At 38.4% G+C, this 23,737-nt stretch overlaps 1 protein-coding gene across 2 annotated transcripts in view; it reads left to right on the forward strand.

The window, feature by feature from the left end:
* The first annotated feature begins 6,963 nt into the window (after positions 1-6,963).
* ELP2 (elongator acetyltransferase complex subunit 2) overlaps positions 6,964-23,737 on the forward strand; it is a 37,014-nt gene continuing 20,240 nt past the window's right edge. For both annotated transcript variants that reach the window (XM_054284674.1, XM_054284673.1), the window contains exons 1-8: positions 6,964-7,095; positions 7,203-7,281; positions 8,999-9,084; positions 10,814-10,964; positions 12,166-12,243; positions 16,201-16,265; positions 22,238-22,304; positions 23,152-23,286. In XM_054284674.1, the coding sequence (XP_054140649.1) occupies positions 6,964-7,095; positions 7,203-7,281; positions 8,999-9,084; positions 10,814-10,964; positions 12,166-12,243; positions 16,201-16,265; positions 22,238-22,304; positions 23,152-23,286 (793 nt within the window). The remainder of the gene's footprint in view (positions 7,096-7,202; positions 7,282-8,998; positions 9,085-10,813; positions 10,965-12,165; positions 12,244-16,200; positions 16,266-22,237; positions 22,305-23,151; positions 23,287-23,737) is intronic.

Consider the following 23,737-nt stretch of genomic DNA (forward strand, 5'->3'; position numbering starts at 1 on the left):
TAGTTTTGAGTATCAAAATAATTGCTCAATGTCCAAAGAGTATGTTTTTTAGAATTATTATGCAGAAGAAGGAGGCTGAACTCTAGGTTTAAGTGCAAAGCATATCTCACTACCTTAAATCTGAAGAGATATCACAAGTTCCTGTTCATGACACTGCAATTTCCTAACCTGGCATGCTTTAACTAATTTATGGGTGGGATTTTTTTCCTCATGTTCACTCAATATTTTTCCCTTCTAAAGTTCTATACCATCAACTATTATTCAGTCTGATATCTCAGTAGGAAATACCTTTCTTGTTAGCAATGTTTTCTTAATGCTGGTGTGGTATGAAGTCTTCCTCTGAGGCACTTATTTAAGGTCAGCCACATCAAACAGAAGACACATTTCCCCTTGCAAAAGAAAGTATTTTGTATTTCTCTTCTGTGGCTTGTGGCATATGACTGGGCTCTGTCCTGCTATGGGTGACAGGGAAAAAGCAACAGAATCACCTATGATGCCAACTCCAACTTAATGGCACAGGGCACTCTGTGGTCCCTGTGGTGGGACAGGTTCAAGCCTTTCCTAATACTTCATCTACAATGTGTAGTAAAGCAGTTCATCAAATTCTCCTAAGAAGTTGTCTACTACAGAAACTTTGTATACCAATGCACACCAATTATGAAAAAATACCAAAAAAAAGGAGAAACATCCCCCTAGTTTTAAGCAGGAATTTTGACAGAAGTGAGAGAGTTTTTCATTATCTTTCCTAGGAGAGGAATTTTCACCCAACCCAAGCAGGCTGCTGTATGAGCATAGGATATGCTGTGTCATGTTTCTCTCTTCTCTGCAGCTGTGAGACTCAGCAGATGTGTGCCTTTGAGAACTCAGCATTGGGAATGGGGATTTCCTCCTACAAACTTATAATGCTGTTTGTACTTCCCCTGAGCTGAAACCCATGACAGCCTCAGACCAGCAGGACCAGACCAGGTTATTAATTTTCCTGCCTGTGCTCCCCAAGTTACTGGGAGGGAGTGAGATGGTGACAAAGAGCAGGGAAATGTGGCATTATCATACAGATAAAAAAGGTTGCCAGCTCCTAGTGTCAGTAACCAGACCTCTGAATCAAAGCCTCATCTAATACTGGGGATCTCTGACTGCTTTGGAAAGCTGAAGGCTGTGGATCAGGCATCTCCTTCTGGAGGTTATGTAACTTGTACAAAACCCTTTCATGATCAAAACCATTTAAAATATATATGCAGTGGATGTGGCTATATGATAAATGTGTATGTGTGCAAATAAAATGACCAACTGATATTAACTCAACGTGTTAGGTTTGGATTTTTTAAATGAGCATGAAGAGATGCACCAGGAGATTATTACAAAACTTATTTTTGGGTTTGGGAGATACTATTCTATGTGTAGAACAATATCCTATACAAGTCCTACAAGAACTGCTGCTAATACAGAATTTAAGTGTAAAATATTACTTTAATTACTGCAGATGGCATTTCCACGTACTTTTTCTTTTGTGTGTGTGTGCATGTGTGTTTGTACACGTACGCTCTCTGGAATGAATGCCCATTATCATGCCTCTTTTTAGAGCTTCTGTTTCAAAAACATAATGCATAATCAGTTTGATTATATGACAAGCTGTTTCATCCTTTTTCTCTTTTCTTCTTCCCAAGCAATTTTCTAGGTCATGTTTGTGTTAGGTCTTCATTTTAAAAAAAAAGAATCTCAGAGAGATTTTATGCAAAATTTCTTTCAGCCAGCAATTACAGTCATTGTTTGGAGAACTAATTTTGAATTGTATTTCTAAATAATTATTTTTTTTTTCTTTAGAAAATCAGAAATCCATTTAGGCAGTGGGGATTTAAGCTATTCATAGAATACTTAAAATACAGCCTTCAAGAAAAATGGGAATAGCTGCAGTTAAGATTTGTTCAGTTCAGCTTCTTTCACCAGCATCATTCAACCTTCAGTCTTCAGTGAGATGAATTAAGGGAGAAATTATTTCTAAAAATGTACTCTAAACATTTAAAATTAAATCTATTCAAGTAACAATATCTGCTTTTCTATCTTGAGAAAATTATTTGGAAAGGATGCCCCAGGCTTACATTATACTCAAGATACACTAGAAATCTTAACTTTTATTGAATACAGGACCTACAATTCCAGAATTATTCCAGTGGCATTTAAAAAAACAGTCTGATGCTGAATTTTAATGGACTCAATTAGTAACTTTGAGAATGACACTTCTCCTTGATCATCTCTTCTGGCATCAGATCTGGTAGGTGCCTGCTCAAGGGAAGGAAATCCTAGCAAGCCCACAAATTAGTATTCTCCATGCAGTGGAATGCCTTCCAACACAGACCCCACAGCTGGCAAAAAGAAAAAGGCTGGATCTGTTTTCAAGATGTCAAAGGCAATGGAGTTGTTCCCAGCTGTTGTACACAATATCCCCTGTGAAGCTGGGAAATTATTTGAACTCATCTTTATGGGTTTTGGTCACTATTGTTTAATATTTATTTTCTCAGTGCTTCAGCTCTGATCCCTCAGATGAAACCTTGGCACAGCCTTTAGAAGTGTCCCAGGGCTGGAATCTGATTTACAAGTTTTGAATGCTCTCAATCCAAGCTGGAGGCAAAGGATGCTGTGGGTGGCTTGTCACTCTCCTGAATGCTGTTCTGTGTCTTCCACAATGGGCATTTCACCCCTAAAGACCTATGGTGCTTGAGACATTTCAGGTTGCTCAACCTAGAGAAGTCCCTGGGGACATCTTGGAGCAGCCTTCTTGTACCTAAAGTAGATGGAAAGTACAGAAAATAAGGGAGGGACTATTTATCAAGGAGTGTAGTGATAGGAAAAGGGGCCATGGCTTAAAACTGAAAGAGAGCAGGTTTAGGTTAGGAATTAGGAAGAAATTCTGTACTGTGATGGTGCTGAGGCACTGAAACAGGTGGCCCAGAGAACCTGTGGATGCTCCTTCCCTGGAAGTATTCAAATCCAGGTTGGATGGGGACCTGAGCTACCTGGTGTAGTGGAAAGTGTCCTTGAGCATGGCAGGAGCTTGAGAGTAGATGATTTTTAAGGTCCTTCCACACCCAAGCCATTCTATGAGTCTGTGATTTTTTTATGAATTCTGGTCTAGACCCCAGGAAATGAATATAATAATACCCCTCTGCCTAAGAGTTATCTTATAAAGAAAAATGTAACTCATAAGTTTTTTCTGAGACATTCAGAAGCTGTGGCAGTAGAAGTTACAAAACAAAACAAAACAAAAACCTGGCTATGGAAAAAGATAATTCTGTGCTGTACAAAAAAGAAAACTGTACAACAAATTAAGCCAAGGACCATGATATAGCTAATGAGGAGACATTAAAATACTGAATAGCTGTCTCATTCACCAGGCACTACTCATCCAGGTTGCTACTGGAGCAAACAACCTCAAGTAAAAATAGCAAACAGTAACTTGTATATGAGGCAATTTCATTAGGGATTACTTCATAAGCATGTATAAAATGAAGACACATAAAGAGAGGCTTGAAGACATATAAAGATAGGCAAAGTTCAACAACTTGCAAAAACAAGGCCCTCAACCTTTGAGTACTGGCTTTGCTCATTTAACAACTTTTGAATTTTCTTCTGTTGAACTTAACTACATATAATTAAACTGTAAACCTAACATGTGACTGCTGCTTTTCAGAGTGTCTTGCAGAATGGCTCTTGTCTATTAACACAAATTCCTGTAAATCAAGAAGACTTCACCCAATGAAAGAAAGCATTAAACTTTGATTTAACATATTTGCAACGTTATTATATTTTCATCTCAATTTTTAGACATAGATAAGTATATTAAGCATTAAATACAACTTTTTTATTAGTGTTGTATTTTCTCCATCTCTCTCATAAAGTTGTAGGCATAACTGAGTTGGGTAGGGAGAACATGAAGGGCCCCAAGCCACCTCTGTCAGCAAAACCTTACTTGTAAACATGAATTTATCATCAAAATTACTATTACTATACAAAATTACTATACAAAGTTACTGTGTTGCTACTGAATTACAATTGGAGCAGAAGTTTTTCCAATGCCTAACTAACTAGAAAAATTATTTTCAGCTCAAGAAAGCTTTTGTTCAAGTAGTATCTCCCTTATCAGAGCTTGTTGATGTACCTCCATTGGCAGAACCACAGGGGGACACATAAAAGATATGAACAAAACTGTGGAGTGACTTTTGAAGTCTGCTTAGGCACCATAACAACCATCTCTGGCGTTCAATGAACTGAGCTCTTCCTGTGTCTCAAAAGTTACACCAAAGGGAGAAAAAGAGGAAGATTATTTTTACATATATTTCTGAAAAATAAAGAAATTCTTTTCTGGGAATATAAAGTAAAACAAGGACAGATGTGAGGGGAAGGAAGCACAAACTTCTCTGGGCCTCTAAAGGAGATTTTAATTTCATGAGGACATTAGCTATGAGTGAAGACTGGCAGCTGGTGACACGTCCAGAGTATATCCTTTTCTACTGCAACACCACTGACCATCCCTATAACTTCCATATAAAGTATGTGTTCCTAAAAGGCATACTGGTCCTATAGTAATTATCTGATATTCTAAACTTCTCATACAATATCCTCCAGATATTTCAGTTTCAAGAGAAGATCCTGTAACATTAGAAATCACAAAAAAACTTTCTTGGGTTTGACCAAAGGCTCAGAGTCTTATTTAAATGAGGCCTTGGTCAGACAGAGTACTTATGACAAGTAAGAAACTAGGCTCACCTGCACTGATCTGTCTGGACATAAATCCACCTTCCTGTGCCTCTTTAGCCATGGCACCATGGTGCTGCTGCAGCATTCCTCATGGCACTATTAAGTCCATATTCTGTGTTGATTCATTCCAGTTCTCTCAGTGTTGGACTCTGTTAGGGGGTGACCGTGACAGACCTTTTTTTGGGGAAAAGAGGCAATCACTGTGAGTACCTGGCACTAGCAGCCCTCCACAATGTGGTATCTCAAACTGGCTGGGAAAGCACCCCGAGGTCTGCAAGGACCAGCCCCACAAAACCCTGCACTGCCCTGGCACCCTCAGGCAGGACAGAACCCCTAATCTCTCCAATCCAAGCAGCACTCCAGTAAAACTGTTTGCAGGACAGCAAAAGCAGCAGGTTATCTATCAGTCAGGTTAACTTCTTGTGTCACAGAGGAGTCTTTCACCCAATCCATCCTGGAAAAGCCTCCATTTATGCCTACAATCCCAGCCAGAGCCAGCTTTGTTCCCACAGCAACAGATGCAATTCCTATAACATGACCCATGATTTTGGCAGTGCCCGACCTCCTTCTGCCAGAGCCCTGACTCCAGCCCTGGCAAGGCCTGCTGAGAAGGGGTTGCTGTGCAACCTGACTGCTGCACAGCCATCCTTGGCAGCTCATGCCAGCGCTCCTCAGTCAAGGCATGCTTTGATGACTAGATCCATGCATTTTTCTGCAAGGAGTCATTTGTTTCCCTAGTAGCTAACATTTCTGGCTCTATCTGCTGTGTGATCAGGCATAGCTTCCTTCCTCTCATACCCTCTGGAAAACAACTGTGCCTATCTGCAGTGGTTTTGTGTCAGGTTACAGCCAGGACTCCAGAACACACGGAGAGATAAAGGCCTGGCAGGAAAGATTCAGGCCCAAAATGTTCCATGTGCTATGCAGAGTGTTTCCTCTGGATGCCTGCTTGCTTTTCACTGCTTTCTCTTCCTACCCCCACCTCTCCTGCACAGCCCCAGAAAGCCTCCAGCTCTTCCTCCAGCCCAGACTTTTCAGCTTTTCAGCTCACTTTCAGTTATTTCAGGATTATCTTAGGTGTGATTTGGGGACAGGAGGCACATCTCTGTTTCTGTCCCTTTTGATTCTTGCATAGCTGAGCTCTCCATATATACTTCAACCTGGCTTCTGCTACACAGCCTTTTTCATGTTTCATCCTTCAAGAGTGGATGTCTTGAAGGTCCTGCTGAGGCTCCTACTCAGCCTGTGGGGCAGCTGTTTGCACCTGTGGCTATCGGGGACCAGCAAAGTCCTTGAACCTGTGAAGCCAAGTGGCTGATACAATTTGAGCACATCTATCCAGTGTAATACTCTGCATTGTGACCCTGTTTCTCAAGGCCAGCGACCATGCAAGTAAAACTAGAATACCACTGCAGTATTTTTTTTTTCTTGATTTGATTTTAAATTTTTGTTCAGGAGGGGCAATAAATATATCAAAGAATGAAAAAATAAAAATGTAACAGATGGAATTTACTAATTGCTCTGTTCTCATCTTTTTTTTTTCCTGAAAAGCAGAGGTATTCAAACACGTTCAGATCAATCCACTGAGCCTGGTCATTGCTCAGTTGCAAACTCTCGTGCTTTCCATGACAGTAATTTTAGGGACATCATACATGGTAATATTAAATACATCCCGACGTCAGAAACTTAATTTGAGCATGATTCTTTGTCAGGAGGTGTTACCAACTTTTTCCCAGGTGATGGAAGCAGCCCAGGATTGGCAGTCAGTGACACCATCTCTGATAGTCAGCTCTCCCACTTGGGTGAAGGGTTCATAGGGTAAATCCTACGGGAAATGGCTGAGGGAGCTGGGCTTGTTTCGCCTGTAGAAAAGGAGCCTCAGGGGTGACCTTACCGACCCCTGTAACTCCCTGAAAACAGATTATGGCCAGGTGGGGGTCGCTTTATTCTCCCAAGCACCCACTGACAGGATAACACAGCCCTCAACTGCACCGGGGGACATCTAGGTTGGGCATTAGGAGGAATTTCTTCACAGGAGCCAGAAAGAGAAAAGTTTTACACTTTTGAAACCCTTGAGGTCTCGGCAAAAGGCGCAAGAGATGCAAAATTCCACACCGACCCCCCCACAGCCGGCGGCGCCCTCAGGCCCCGCCCCGCGCGGGGTCGTTGCCACGGGAGCCGCGCGGGGTCGCGCACGCGGCGGCGGCCAAGATGGCGGCGCCCGTGTCGGTCTGTCACATCGCCTGCTGCGCCAACCGGGCGGGCGGCGGCGTCGTGGCCTGGGGCCGGGGCGGCCTCCTCGCCTTCGGCAGCTGCCACGACGTCATCCTCTACGACCCGGCGGTAAGTTGGTGCGCTCTGGGGGGGCGCCGGGACCAAGACCGGGACTGGGACCGACACCAGGACCCGGACCGTTCCCTGACGCTCGGTGCTGTCTGTCTGTCCCGCAGGTGAGGCGAGCGGTCGCCGCCCTCCGCGGCCACGCCGGCAGGGTGAACTGCGTGCGCTGGGTCCGCCGGCGGGACCGCGGTGAGTAGCGAGGCGGTGCCGCGCTGGGCCCGGGGCCGGGCCCGGTTCCCCTCGGGCCGCGGGCGCTGCTGCCCTTGCAGGGCAGAGGAGGCGGGGGAGGCTCGGCAACAGCGGGGCTGCACTGTACACTCAGGGAAATAGGGAACTGCAAGAATTGCAGTGCATTCTTTCGCCTTAAGCCTAGTTTCCAGGAGGGATTTTCACACAGTCAGTTAGTTTGGAAAATGTCTTTAAGATCATTGAACACAACCCATGACCCAACACCATCGTGTCAACTACACCATGGCACTGAGTGCCACGTCCCTTCTTTCCTTAAATACCTGCAGGGACAGTGATTCCACAACTTTCCTGGGCAGCCCATTCTTCACACCCTTGCTGTGAAAAAATTTTCCTGGATGTCCGACCTAAACTTCCCATGGTGGAGCTTAAGACTTTGTTCTCTCATCCTGTTACTTGCTAGCTGGGAGAGGAGACCGACCCCCACCTGTCTGCTCCCTCCTTCCAGGTGGTTGTAGAGAATGGTAAGGTCTGCCCTGAGCCTCCTCTTCTCCAGGCTAAACATGCCCAGCTCTCTCAGCCACTCATGAAATGTGTGCTCCGGACCCTTATCAGCTCTATTGCCCATCTCTGGACCTGCTCCAGCACTTTAGTGCCCTTCCTGAATTGGGAGGCTCAGAGCAGGATGCAGTACTCGAGGTGTGGCCTCATGTTGACAAACGCCTCTGCAGGAATGTGAGCTGCCAAACCCAGGCGAGCTCCGTGGTGAGGGGATCTCTGCTCCTGCCCCACAGCCAGGGGCACCCCAGGAGGATGCTTGCCTGGGGCTGTGGCAGCTCACACTGGTCGATGGCTTGTGCTGCTTGTTCTTCCACCAGTCTCTTTAGTAAGGGTTGGAGTTTTGCATGTTTTGACCTGTAAACTGATTTACAATGCCTTTTCAGGAGTCTCTGAGTGTAAAGCTCTGAAGTGGCATAGAGGTTATGTGCTCGAAAAAAAGTCTTAAGAAAGATGTTTGAGACATTTTGTCTCAAATGTTTGAAACATTTATGAGACTTTTGCTGGATAGTAATTCCAGGATTTAACATTGCTTAGGGCAGGCACTATATGCTTAGGCAATATATTCATAGGCATATATTCTTGCCCTTAGGCATTTCTCACTGAAGAAGAGAGATGTGACTATTGATTAGACTGTTAATGTAATGTGCTGCTTCCTTTTTTTTGAGAGGTACTGAGGTGTAAACATTAATTTTAATAGTGATTTAAACTGCCATCCTTTCAATGGGATGCACTGAAACATATTCTTCCTAAAAATGATTAAAAGGAGTTATTTTCAGGGAACTTGGGAATTAAATTTTCTTGTGAAGCTTTGAATTCTGTTTGTTTAAATTCTCTTGCTTTATTTTCCTATCTTCCAAAAAGACCAAACAAAACCCCAAAAGATTAATTTACACTCTTGGATTTGAGAGTCTTCTGGAAAGGTATTTTTACCACTTTCACACAGAAGTTTAAATAGTCCTGAGAATTTTCTCTTTACATTTTCTTAGGGAATATCTTTGCTCTAAACCAGTTCTGCACAGTGCAACTCCTATTAACCATACTTTATTCTGGTGGAAGCTTTGGTTACCAGTGATATTTTATGAATAGTAACCAGTAGAACTGCTTATGTTGCTATTACAAAGTTAAGTGCATACTGAACTAACCAAAGCATATTTTTTAGCTGCTGAAACAGAGTTAATTTCTGGTGGATCTGATAAACAACTTATTCTTTGGGAATGGAAAGACACAGTAGCATGGAATAATCAGGTAAGCAGGAATAATCTCTTCTCAAATCTCCCTCTGCAGTAGTATCTCACATATCACAAATTATCTGTTTTATTTGTATTTCTGGTTCATACTATTTGTTTCATTTTGACTGTTTTTGATTTTTTTTTAAGTTGAACCCAGTGTGTATATCCTTGAAATTCTTGGTACTCTGTCTTGCTATGTATTGCTGTAAATATTGTTTCCTCTTTTCTGTGGTTCATCTTCTTCAAATCAGCGTTGGTAAAGAAATTAACGAACCTGTCAGTCATTTAGTGCATTTGTTTAGGTGTCCAAAAGACTCTGTTTGTCTATTCTTGACTCATCAACTTTCTGATCTCACATGGCAGTTTTCTTTAAACCTTAAAACCTTCAAACCATGAGGAGCATTTTGAGCTGACATTTTCTGTATCCTTCTTCCTTGTTTCCTTATATCCATTTCTAGTGATTTCTGGTTAGTCTGTACAACAGTGTGGGTTTGTATATAGATAGTCTTACCAGGATGATATACAAGTTGGAATAGATATTTAACAAAAATGAAAATTAAAAAATCTGTGCAACAATTGGCTTTTTTCAGAGAAATGGAGGAAAGTAAGGAGACATGCTAATTTATTATGTCTACTGTAAAATGTAAGGCAAGAGATTCAGTGTTGTGTGAAAGAGCCTTCTAAATGACCTGAAATTTTGATGAAAAAACCACTTTATTGTCTAGCTTTTAATGTCTTGCTTATTAAGCACTGGATTGGGAATGGCTGTGTAGGTAATCCATTTCATCATCTGTCTCAAAGTAGGTTATTAGACTTGGCATTTTAAAAGGCATGAGAATGCATAGTAGGGGGAAATGAACCTATTTTCATGGGGGAAAGTTCTCAGAAATGAGTTATTTCTCATCCTGATCCATTTTAACTGTTCATGCATCTATTTAAGTTAACTTACAGACTTTTTAATAAACTTTTTCTGCTGATGTGGTGCACAGCCATATGGCAATAATTTCAAAAGAATGTGGCTAAATGTGCTCATTTTAATGGGAGTTCTAGACTAGTGTAAATTCTTAAACACAAAGTTCTGTATTCAACCAATGAAAAATTCCCACAGAGGCCTACCAGGCTGTATTTTGGAAAGAGATGTCAAGTCTGTCTATGATAAAATCTGAATAAATGTTGGATGACTGCTGGTTGTAAAATTAAAAGCTTCTCACTTTGGTCTTTGTGTTTATGAGGAGCAGATTGCAAATTGAATCACCTGTATTCATTGTCTAAATTTAGTGGTTTTGTTTTTCATGTTGGCATTTTGAAGGAGTAAAAAGCTGTTTTGGTTTGTGAGAACACACTAAACATTGCTGCTAGAGCTGCTGTAGCTGCTGCTTATTCCATTGTGTTCTCTGCTCTGTCTCCTTCACTAAGGTTCTCCAAACTTTTGTGAGATGTTCCTTAGGGTGAGGGACAAGAGAAGGAGAAAAAGGAAGGAAAACTCTTCCTAACTTTCTGTACTGTTTCCAACTTCCCTCAAGGAAGGGTGAAGTTATAGCATAGTGAGGGTGTAGTGTACACAGGAACATTTAATTCTGTTTAGCTTTGAGCAAAATCTTACTAAGTTAATATTCATTGCTGCTGTATCCCTTCTCTGGGTTTCCTGAAATATTAAGTGGTTTTTTTTTTCTAAAGTTGCTTTAAAAGTTTTCTCACATAAGTTACTGGAACTTAAACTTTGTAAAATTTTCTCATGTGTTCAGGCTGTGAAAAGCATTCCTCTCAAAGGGCACACAGAAGCTGTTTTTGCTGTGGATGCTGTCTGCCAGTCAGATGAACCTGATTTAAATGTGCTAATAGCTTCTGCAGCCTCTGACTCTACTGTGAGAATCTGGTCTCGGCACGGTTCAGAAGGTAACTTTTTTTAATGTTAGGGATAACATACTGGCTAAATAAGAATGATGAATGCTTATCCATTAGTTATTAAATACGAACGTCTTGTAATGCAACTACATTGATTTGTCTTCTGACTTTAGTACATGAAAGCACTGTATTGCTCTTGGAAAGCCTTGGGTCATATTTGTTCTGCAGAATGATTTGTCTTTATATTTGATCAGGGATGTGTGGCCTGAATTTACTTTTTTTTTTTTAATATGTATTCATGTTATGACAATCTGAACCATTGTAATGTGGAGGCAGACTAGCTGTATGCATGTGTGAAGTAGAATTACATAGTAAAATGATTAATGGTGGTGTTAGAAAGATGAAGTTTAATTAGTCACTTGTTTTTTCTTATTGGCTTGAGTCCAATGAAGTTTGGGATCTTGACATTCTGTTAAACTAGGCTCTTGCATGGAAATACAGGAAAACAGCATTCTAAAATGCATAAGAAATAAATTGGGTAGATAATTGAGATTTAAGGTGTTGTTTGCTGGTTGAGGTTTAGTGACTGCATTTCCTTAGCTACTTTCTTCCTTCTTGGGTGTATTTGAAGATCTTGTGTTGCCTTGCCTATGTGAGAGAGATGGAGTTGCCAGTCTAAAGTCCCATGTTCTGGAAGGCATTTTTGGTGCTCCCAAAGAACCCCACAAAGTCTCATCTTTTCCATTTTGTCTTGCTAGTGTGGTTACATTGATAGAGGGACTAATTCTTCTGCTGTAGACATTTTTTTCTGCTATTTTCTTGTTTATTTACTAGTTTAATGATTACTAGTGTACTAATTTAATGATTTCCAGGGTCTCAGGGATGTTTGCAGGTTTTTGCTAATTTCTCTAGCTGCCGTTGTAGAAAATGGATTCAGTTTTATTTTCCTTTGTTGTGAATTGTGTTGCCACAGGATATATTTTGTAATATTTATTGCCTCTGGTGTGTTACCACAGTGAAGCTATATAGATTTAACACAGTATTATCTTCTAACCCAACCAACTGGATGAATTTTTATGGCCACACAGAAGATGATATTATTGTTTATGCTTTTGAAAAAATGTAGATTTTTTTCAGCTTCTTAAAATAAAAATGGATGGGAAATTTAAACTGTATAATATAGAAGGAAATGACAGTGTAATTGTAATAGTTACAGTGAATGAGATCAACGCTGTCTGTTCCTGTTTTCCAGCTAAATGCATTGAAATTCTGCAGTTTGGAAATGGATTTGTTATGGATGTCTGCTTATCCTTCTTGCCTGGCAGTGATGGTAAGTAAAGCTCCACATCTTGAATATCAATGCAGGAAGAAAAATCTAAGAAATCCCCCAAACAGATTTTTATTTTGCTAACTCCAGACCTGTGTGCCACACAGTTTTTGTTTCCTGTGAAATCTGCTTAAGCTGATTCTCGTACCTAAAGATTTTCTCTGGACTCTTCTCAGTAATTAAAAACAAAGACTGATTACAGTGTCTTCAAAATGGCACTCAGATGGAGTTGCTCAGTTGAACTCTTGCAATAGAAAGCTTTAAACCAGGGTAACAATGCTGTAAATGAATGGGATAGGATGATGCTGTTAGTTCCACCTGCTCCTTGTGGTGCTGCCGCACATGTTTGTTCTTGTTGTTTGAATTGAAGGGCAAAATTCAGAAAAAATCTGAAGGCCTGCATTGAAAATCATGGGTTCCCAAGCAGTGTTTATCATCTGTTTGTTCAGTCTTAAATGTGAAAAATTTGAAATGCTGAACTGTTTAAACCTGTTTAGTATGGTTTATGTAGGTTTCTGCTAACAGAAATATTAGGTTTTGTAGGCTGCCACAGACACATTCTTTTTGTGCAAATAGGCAGAAGCTATTTTTGGTAAAGCAGATGTATCCTCAAGCCAGATAGATGTGTTTAATTAAATTTGGGTTCAAGTATCATTAGAGTCTTTCACCTGGATGGAGGCCTACCAGGCTCCCAACTGAAAAAGTGCTAAATTTTCTTACTGTATTTGGAATTTTCAGCTCTGCTGCATGCATTCCACACTGATGTGTTGTTTTGATGATATGCTTACAAGCATACCTTTTTCTTTGGCTTTGATAATTCTGTGAGCAATGAAAGCTCTATCACAATGTGCTCTCCTATTTGGAAATGCCAGTGTCTGTTTTCAGAACATGTCTGATACCAAAAGCAGCATCTGTACCATTAAAGAACATTTACACCTCTCTCTTTTCCAGTAAATACACTAATGTGCTTGTTGAGGTGAAGTTAAAAGGCTTGAGGGTAAATTAAAATCATTACTGCAAGTGTGAATATTCTTTAGAAGTGAAGTGCCTGTGGTGTCTGAGTATAACATTCAGATTGCAAAACAATAGATTATATCTTCATTTAGGATACTGTACAGGTAAGAAAGTCTCACTGTAACACTCTAGAGTAGTGCATCTGTTCAATGTTGAAATCATGTTGTATATAAGAGAAGTAACCATACATTCTAAAACCACCATGAATTAAAATTATCATGTTAGTTCTTAAAAATGTTTCTGAAATTCAAGTTGTATTAAATGTTTGAAGCTTCTTTGAGTGGCAAAATAGCAAGGATTTTGTTTTCCAGAGTCCCCAAAACCAGTGTTGCTTAAAGTTAGATTGAGAGCAGGACAATCTTTTATTATGAACTCTTCCCATCCCAATTCAGATTAGTTATCCAAAGCAGTACAGTGCTCATAAATGGAAAAAAGAGTTCTTTATTTTCTCAAGAGCTGAAATTATTTTCAATTTGCATAATTTCAATTTGCACAAAAATTTTATTTTGTGTGGAATTAAAAAAAAAAATCTCTTCACATTTACCTTTTTTGTTCCAGTTCCAATACAGATGACCTCTGCTGATAAAATTGCAAAGAAACAGTTTAGATTTTGAACCATAAATGTATAGAAATGTTTCCTGTAGAAATCTGGAAAGGAGCTTTTAATAAAGCATAGCTAGTGTTTTCTCCCTGAACCTGGCATAGTAGTCCATATAGATGAGGCATATGTTAATTCTGAAATCTGAGTAAAGTAGCTAAAATATATTATTAAAAAACACTGCTGATCATTTGTCAGAAACATTAATCTCTAATGGCAATTTGGAATTTTAATGATCTTCAGGGAAAAATGATTAGGATAAATTTAGGAGTTGCTCAGAAATCTTTAGGAAGGCTAAGTTGTCAGCTGCACAGGGATTGAAAGAAGCTTTTCTCTTGAGAACAATCTGCATTTCTTAAGTCAGGAACTAAATACAGAATTACTTTTCTGAAAATCATAAATTACATTTCTTGAAGCATTTACAGCAACCTCTAATTTCAGCAAGAAAGTAAATTTAAGGCTTGCATTGAAAATTGATGTATATGCAATGGATGCGTTAACTTTCAGATAATGTTCCTGAGCCTAGGATTTTAACTGATTGTCCTTGAAAAAAAGTTATTAAAAAAAAAAAAAAATTGAACCACTTTTGTCAAGAAGTCAAATAGAGAAATCTGATAGACTGTTCATTGAAACCTGACCAGTCATTTGCAGCTGGAAGGCAACTTAAATACTTCTCTGGCAGCCTCTTTATTAAGGAGTTTCTGTACATTTGCTGTTCAGCCTTGAAGAAGAGCTTTTTGCAGTTTTGGTTGCTTGCTTGCTTTTTGCCTTACAGTGTCTGCACAAATTCTGCCGATAAAATGCTGGCAATAGGATTTATTTTTTACAAATCTTGATCAACTGTTTATCATATAATCTGATTCTTCCTATGACCTGTGGATAATTGCCATGATGTAGCATGGCCTCTGACAGTAAATAATTGTCTCCTCAGAAGTGAATTGCAACAGGTGAAAAAAAAAGAGCAAGTGAACTTGGAAAAGCTCTGCTTATCCAACTTACTTTTCTTATTTCCTCTGCAGGAATTTTATCTTAATCAGATCCAAATTCTAATATCTCAAAGCATTTATGTGGAAAACTATATACTAGTCCGGATATATAGATATATTTCTTGATAGAACTTTTTGAGGGAAAGTATTTGCATTTGTCTTCAGCAGCAACTAAATCATAATTCTCTCTTTGGTTTTCTTAATTAAAGTTTTGTTCCATTGAATAAATATGTAATTACATTGATGGCCCATAAAATGTTTCTCAGGAAAGAGTGTTGATGTCTTCAAGAACATCCATTGTATTGTGTTTTATGGAAGAAAACGGCACTCCTGCCCAATTTCTGTGGGCCTGATGACCAGGTCTTCATTCAAAGCAGCTCATCACCTTTGATGCAAAGCAGTTTTTTAGACCTATTAAAGAGAGGAGGAGATGGAGGTGAATTGTGACTTAGAGGCTGGAGAGAGGAAGCAAGTGATGGAACTATGAGAATATGGAATGTGGCTGAGAAGTGCAAGAGAAACAGTGAATAACTGGGCACAGATTTGGTACAAGTAGAAAGAAGAGATTAGTATAGAGGATAAAGATATTATGAATATTCAAGTTGATTTTTGATCTATCCATAATAAAGATAAAATTATCTATATGAAGGGATGTCATGGAGGCTTTTTGTTAAAAGAGGTAGTTGATTTTAGTGAAATTTAGTATCTGGTTTTCTATCCTGACTTGAAAAATTCAAATGTCTAGCCCTTAACTTATAACTTATTTCTTCATAGTTTTATACTAAATTTATTTGCTTTTACTGTTTCAGTCCCTAGCAGTAATGCTGCCTCTTATGACATATAAAAAAAAGAAGAGTGGAGTAACTGTTAACTATTTTTCCTCATCCTCTTCTGTTGGAGAGAAGAACTAATACACTGCCTAACTTTTCTTTTTTTAACCCCCTCAGACATAACTTTCTCTGGTTTGATTCAATAGACTTACAGGGTTTGTGCACTTTTAAGGTTAGCCCGTGGAAGTCAACTGCTACTCAAGACTTGAGTAGTCTTGAGTGAAAAATTAATTAAAAACTCTAACACTTCCTACAGAAATATGAGCTTGAGGCAAACTACTCATTTTAGCATCTTAAATATTTATAGATATTATTTGCAGTTTAAGTAATTTTTGAGTTCTGTGCTCTTAAGATACTAATTTATTAGACAGCTAATGTAGAAAGCATTAAAAATGTGGTATCACACTTGCTTGTCTGTTAGTATTTTTATATTTTGATATATTTCTATATTGATTTTTATATTATTTATATTTTTTCATGTCCTAGAATATTAGATCTTATAAAAAATTGAAGACCTTCTTTTCCTTTCTAGTACCAATACTGGCTTGTGGTGGTGATGACTGCAAAATAAGTTTGTTCATACAGCAGAATGGTCAGGTAATTGCAATTTTGTCTCTTGCTCAGAGCATTACTGAGTTTTCTGCTTCTTTTCAAATGTGCTGGTGATTTTTTCCAAGTTCTTCAGTAAGTCCTTTCTGTCTCTACGTAGCCATTGCATACAACAACCTTTTTTCAAATAGTTAATCCTTATTTCTAGGTAATGATGAAATACAAATGCAGAATATTGAAGTTGAATTCAGTGCATGAAAGTGTTTTTCTTAATTTTTTCCCCTGTGTGAAGATAGCCTGTTTCTATTCCCACTGATATAAAATAGCTGCAACTGTCCTCCTTTATTAAGTATCCAGGCATTGAGTTGTTCATATGGAAATGATGTTACTTTCATTCTATAAATTCTTATAATAAAACTGTTATGACTTCTGAGGAATTTTATGTTTGTTGCTAAGTGTGCCCTTTATGCTTGACTGCTTTTGAACATCCAGAAAAAAAGTATTTTTAGGAGTATCTGATCTTATAAAAGCACATATTTTTCATGTGTTATTTGGAAGCTGGCAATTTTTAGTTTTTCATACAGATAAATATTCCTTTTGAGCAGTAGAGAAACGTTATGTCCTCTCTTGCATCTGTTCAGAGGTTTTGTTAGATTCTGACGCATGTGTAATGACTGTTTTCCAAAACAGAGCTCAGTATCACTTCTTTCTTTCTCTCACTGCCTTAAAAAAACCCTTCAAATCACAAATGTTCTCCCATTGCACCAGTGAAGCCACCATTTAGAACCCCCCTTTGAAAATGGCATATATAGAAGCACTTAGTCTGCTGCAATTGCTCAGACACACTCCCTTTAGGGATTAAAGAATAGATACTCTTTTATTCTTCTTTTTTTTTTTTGAGACAGAGAGAGATAAAAGCTACTTTATTGATAATTTTGCCTGTTTGTGCTGCCATGTACAGTAATAAGAGATTTTTTTGGTTCCTGTTGTTGCCAGTAAGATAAGTACTTCATCCCCTCCTTCTATGTTTAATGATTTCTTGACCACTGAGAAGAAAAGAAGGGTGCTTGGTTAGATTTTTTTTTCTTTTTTTCCTGTGTAGCTTGTAAGTTATGTCAGTTTAATGAATTCTCTGGGAATTAGCAATGGCAAAATGCCACTATTGATTCTCAATGTGTTAAAGAAAGACTTTTATCTCAGGGACTGTGTGGTTGGTTTTTCTTCTTCAGAGCTGGAAATTTGTTTTCTTGTATGATTCAGATTAACAAATTATATACAGTTTGACTGCCAAAACTGTTCAGAGATACATAGCTTATTTTGTCCATTGTTGGCCAAACTTTCTGGTATAACAGTAGTCTGCCATTTTAAAAGGCAGTCAGTCTGTGGAGGGTGAAGGAAGGTAACTTGAATAGACCAGTTCCCTCTTAAGCTTCACAAGCAAGTTTGTGCTGTCTTTTTTTGGAGGTAGGAAACTTGGTTTATGCGAGGGGTGAGCAGTTTTGTTTTGCATGTGTTATTTTTCACAGTTTCAATTTCAGAAAGTTTTTTCACCAGCTGTTGTGGCAGAGTCGGTGTTCAGAATCTCTCTTAAATGAGGTGGGACTTCTTGTTGATGTCTGTCTTAACTTTCCAGACCATCTCTTCTAGCTAAGTGAACTGTGCAGGCCTCAAAGAGAAGAGCCTGTGTTGTGCTTTACAACTATTAACATAATTAGAACATCCTTGCAAGCCTTCTGACATGAATTCTTGCCTAGCTGCTAAATCTCATTCATCAGGTTTTATCAGATCTACTGACACCTTTTTATGGCTTCTTAGTAGTATTAAAGGTATTTGAAGGAAGTGTTACTATAGCCTTGCCATTTTTTACTGGAACTTGGCATAGGAGAGTGATTAGAATCTTAGCTCCTGTGTCATTCCCTTACTGGTAAGGGCCTGTAGCTCGGTTCAGTGAATTCAGTGACTCCTGTAAAGCACTTCCTTTAGTTAACATCCTCAGAAAGGTTGTTATGAATGTGAGTATGAATCCAGAGGTAGAACATGCATTCATAACAAGGCATTCTTATGAAACTTAAAGGGCACTCACTGTTAGACTCTGAGGGAGGATGAGGCATCTTTACTTAGCTAATTCAGGTTACTTTTTGGTAAACTCATTATTTTGTAGTCAAAATGTATTTGTTCATTAAAAGCTGCTTGGTTTTTAGAACTGAGTGGGCATGCTTTTCATCTTTTGAGACTCCTTACCCACAGATCCCTTACTGTGTTATATAATAGAGAGAAAATGAATTCTTTGCTTTTCTGACTTGATGGAAGAGGGTATTGATTTATAAAAGTATCCAGGGAAAAATCTTTCAGAAACCATAATATGTCTTCCTGCTAGGGATATAACACCTACAGATGTGACCTGTAGAGGGCAAGTAAATAAACCAGCAGATTAAATTAGAGTTTTAAACCAAAACATTTCTATTTGAGCTTTGTTTTTCTGAGAAGATGGTGCACCGTGTGTTTTGGGTTCCACCCAAATAGTTTGGCATAGTTGAGAAGTGGAATAGGGAGATGAATCAAAGATAATTCAGGCTCTTTCTAATCTGTTGAGATTAACAGCTGCATAGAGGAGGGATATCACATCTAGTGTCTGCTGGAGAAAAAATGAGAAGACTTGGACCCCTATTGCCAAATTTACCAAACTACTAGCCAGGCTACTAGCCTGGTCCTGAAAGAGATGTGCCCAAAGTGTAGGCAGGATTAGTTGCGCAGAGTGTGCTGGGCATGTCCACAGCTTCATTAGTTGTGCTGCCTACAGAACAGCTTTATTCTTTGCTTAAAAGGAAAGAGACCAGATTGCTGCTAAGCAACAATGTTCAGAGATCAGGTAAGAGGCATGGGAAAGCTTGTGAAGTAGTCAGACCAGGAGGTTTCGTTGGATTTAACTGTTGATGCTGTAACCTCTTATGTATCCAGTGAGGACCAAGTGGAAACTGAAACAGAGAAGAAATATGAGACTATAAAAACAAAATCTGTAAAAAAAGAGAAGAATGACAGCTGAAAACACTGGTGTATATAGCACTTAGACAATAATAGAAACTTTGACTGAATCACCTAAAAGTAATGACCATGTGCATCTGCATGAACCTTCATATTGATTCAACTTTAGAACTGAATACATCTGAAGAAACTGAATATAGGATACCAAGAGACATAAACTTCAAAGAAAAGGGCAAAAACAATACAAAAAAAACCCTAGCATAACAGCATACACTCCTCCTTGCTCAGTTTCAGTCAACAGTTTTTATTTTTATGGGAACCAGTATCTTGAAAACTTTGACTGAATCGTAAAATCTTAGAATATCTCAGGACTGAGGAGACCCATTAGGACTGCTGGCTCCAACTCCTTGCTCCTCACATACCACCTAAAATTAAATCATATAACCAAGAATGTTGTGTTCCTCATGCTTCATTTCTGTATGTGGTAATAGCCCTTGTGTTCACCTCTGTTTTCCAGCCACTGTACTGACTCTGCTCAGATTGGTGAAGAGTGGAGGATGTTGTTGTAGGGATGGGAAAGCAGCATGAGTCCATTTAAGGGACTGGGTGCATTTTCAGGGGTTTGGGGTATCTCTCTTCAGCCTCATACACCATCTGATGCTGGTATTACTGCCATCAGTGAGTATGAGGTAATAAAATTCAGCAGTCTCCACCTTAAATCATGTGAATAGGTCAGTGGGTCTATTCAATGGAAGCATATAAAAATTAGTACAGACTTCTAGCTGACTATTTAAATATGCTTGTTCTTCAGCACAAAAGAACTGCATGCTTGACTTCAAGCTAAGTAGTGCCTAAAAACCTGTTCAGGAAATGACTTAGAAATCTGGCGTGGTATTAATAATCTCAAAATAATTAGTTTTACTCTTTTAAGGGAAAACAAATGGCTGCTTTTCTTAATAGATCTCTTTGATGTAAGATGGGTAATTATAAAAAATGCCACACCACAATACCTTGAAAAGAGAAAATGATTTGATGTGTGTTTAGGTTAATATTAGGGTCAAGTTTCAGGAGATGCACACATTATTTTAGTGTTAAAGAAACAATAAAAGAGAAGGATGTTAGCAACAGTTCAGCCTAAAAAAATCTTTCAGTTAGGAAAAAAGTTACCAATGACTGTAAAACCTTAATGACTGTAAAATACAGAGCATTTTCTCAAAGATCATATACATGAATAAATAAATGTGTTTTATCTGTTATCTGATAATAGAAGATATTTTTTCTGTATAGCCAGAAGCATGTAATCTTCAGAAAAATCTTTAGGTTACTGTTTCATGTCACTTCCTGGACTGTTCCTTGCTGCCTTTGCATGTGACCCCTTTGGTGTTTAACTTAAACATCTCTCTGGAATGCCCTATCTAGAAGTGCCAGTGGCTGCAGAAGTGACCAGCCAAATGAGGCTTAGGTGGCTGTGAGAACACATTCTTAAGACCTAAACTTTCTGGTTTGGAAGTATCTGATTAGCTTAGTCTGATCATGTATCCTGTTCTGGTCATGTATCTCACATATAGATGGCTCTGTAATTTTAGGGATGTTTTACAAGGGCATGGAGTTACAGGGGATGGGGCAACGGCTTCAAACTGAAAGAGGGTAGGTTTAGAGTAGCTATTAGGAAGAAATTCTTTACTGTGAGGCTGGAACAATTGCCCAGAGAAGTTGTGGATGCCCCATCCCTGGAGCAGCTTGAGGCCGGATTGGATGGGGCTTTGAGCAGCCTGGTCTAGTGGAAAGTGTCCCTGCTCATGGCTGGAGAGGGTGGATCTAGATGATCTTTAATGTCTTTTCCAAACAAAACCATTTTATGATTGTGACTGCAAATGTGTGATGAGGAGAGGCAGAGTAACACTGTTTGATGGGAAGATAGTTTTGGGGAATATCAGAAATATTGGATCAAAGAGAGAGGCACCAATTTCTGACTATGGATTCTTTTTCATACACATTTTTCCTTTTTTCTTTTTCCCTGTCACAGATTGGAAGAGAGACCTCAGTTGCAGACTTGTACTGATAGCAAAGGCTGTCATTTAGTCATAGTTCTAAGTAGGCCAGGTAAAGGATTTAGTAAAATATAATGCCAGAAATAATGTGATGAGTTATTCATACTAAACTACACTAGTGTTTAACTGTAGCAGTTACTTCAGACATTGGAATTCAACTTGGAATACAGAAATGTCATGGAAATAGGGCTGTTTCTGGGCAAAGAGAAACAGAAATGGGTTAAATTCTAAGTAAGGAGTAAACAGTTGTACTTGAATCAAAATAAACCGGTAATGTTACATATGTTATAAACAAGAATAAATTACTAGTGAAAGTTCTTAAAAGGGAATCCAGACTGTATTTGCATTCTGGTGTTCCTGAGCCCATGTTCATGTAGAGTTTTCCATCAGCAGTTTTTGATGTATACCTTCCTTAGAAATTTTGTCAATAAATTTAAGAAACATAGAGATTATTTCCAATGCCATAACTGATTCTTATTATTCATATCCTAATATAAATATAAATTAATTCTTGAAAATAATGTCAAAGCATTTGCTTTTCTTTTTGTGCTTGATTTTACCTGTATTCATTTTCTTCATCAACTGCAGTTGTATCAACTTCACACAAATACAAGAAATTGTCACATCAAACCTGCATTATGCTATTCTTTGTGTACCACAGTAAGCCTGATAAACTTTAAAAAAATTTCAACAGTATCATAGAGACATTGTAGCCTCTTGAAGGTGTGCACCTTAAGTTCACACCCTTTCCTGCTCATGTATGTGTTACCTGTGCTTATCCAATGGTGCCAAAACAAAAAAGGCTCGTCTCAAATCTGTATGTAAATTACAGTCTTTAGTTGTGGTTAATTTTTTTTTCTGTTTCAGATAATAGAAGCTATAAATATAAAATATAAAATATAAAAGACTTGAAAAAATAAAGCTTATTGCTGATAAGTGCATGGTCATTAAGTGCATTTCTGTGATGTAACAGGAGTTTTTATTCAGTTTCAGAAAACGTTAATACTCCCTGGCCATGAAGATTGGATAAGAGGCGTTGAGTGGGCAGTCTGTGGTCAGTATGCAAGATGAATAAAGTGGAATAGTGGTTCAATGGCAGTTACTAGTGTTTCACCCCTCCAAGAATTTACCTTGATGCACTGTAGCACCTAAGCTCTTGTGGTTGTGATGTTTGTTTTCCTTTGATGGTGGTAATTAAGATTAAAAATCAAGATGAAACTTTGTATCCATTTGAAACATTTTTCCTGCCTGTTTCAGGTATATTTACCTAACTGGTACTTACATGCAAACAAATTGGTGTTTTAGCAACTTTTCCTTTTCAATATACAAATTTCTGTATCTGAGCGAGGAAGTGTAGGGGGAAATAGTATGTTTATATTTTCTTTTCTTGCTTCCCCCCCACCCTTTTTTTTTAAAATTGGGAAATTACGAGGGGTATCTTTTTAGACATCAATGAATCAAATAGTTATTGCAATGGCACCAAAAAAAAAGGAATTTGAGTATGCTACAAGCCTGGAGAAAGAAAAGGAGGAAAGGAGATTTTGACAAGTGTTGAGACTGATAGAATTCCAAAAGCAAAGGCACATAAATAGTAGGGAAGTGTATGTGTAACATGTCCAGTGCTTACCATATCTTCCACATCTTACAATCATGGACTTATTCCTAGTGTATTATAAAATAGGAAAGAATTTGAATTGTAGTAGGGAAGTTTGAATTTGAATGGTAGAGAGAGTGAATTGATGTTGAAATAAAAATGATTTTTTTATGATACTGTGTACAATAGGAAAAATTGGGATAATGCTCTTAGGTGCATGTATGGAAAGATGGCAGGTTAGTCATAGCAGTGATTGCAATGAAAATATGGCTCTATTTTTTTCCCTTCTTTTTCTGAAAACAAATAGGTGAAGACCTTTTCTTAGCAAGCTGTGCTCAGGACTGTTTGATAAGAATTTGGAAAGTATGTACAAAGTTAAAGCAACTTCCAGAAACTGAAGATGATTCCATAAAACTGAAAGAGAATATTTTTACTGTTAAAGGTAGGTAACAGCTATAAAATTCTCTGGCACAACTTTTCACTTGTGTATCTTTTCATGGTTCTGAGGAAGCTGACAAGGTGTTTGTTTTGTGTTGACTGCATTATTTTTAGCTGTTAAGAAAGCAGAATTACTGTTTTAAAGCCAAAAGTTAATGATACAGTACAGGAAATGGTAAAGCAGTGAGAGGGCTTAATACCAACATGGGTTGTTATTGTTATGCATATTCCAAATGCAATATGTAGGACACTTATTTGTTTATGGGAGAGAAGCTGTTCTGTAGTTCTCCAGTTTAATAGCTTAGCTTTCATTTTCTTTTGAATTCAATGAATTAAAAGGTGCTGCTATAACTTAAAGATTAGAAAAATACTGCAAGTAACAGATAAGTATGTACAGGCTTACTTTATGGTCATTTAACGAGCTGTTTAAGCATGGTAACATCAGATGCTTGCAT

This window comes from Melozone crissalis, unplaced genomic scaffold, assembly GCF_028551555.1.
Source record: "Melozone crissalis strain CALT ecotype California unplaced genomic scaffold, PUWL_Pcris_2 ptg000042l_1, whole genome shotgun sequence".
NCBI classification, from domain to species: Eukaryota; Metazoa; Chordata; class Aves; order Passeriformes; family Passerellidae; genus Melozone; species Melozone crissalis.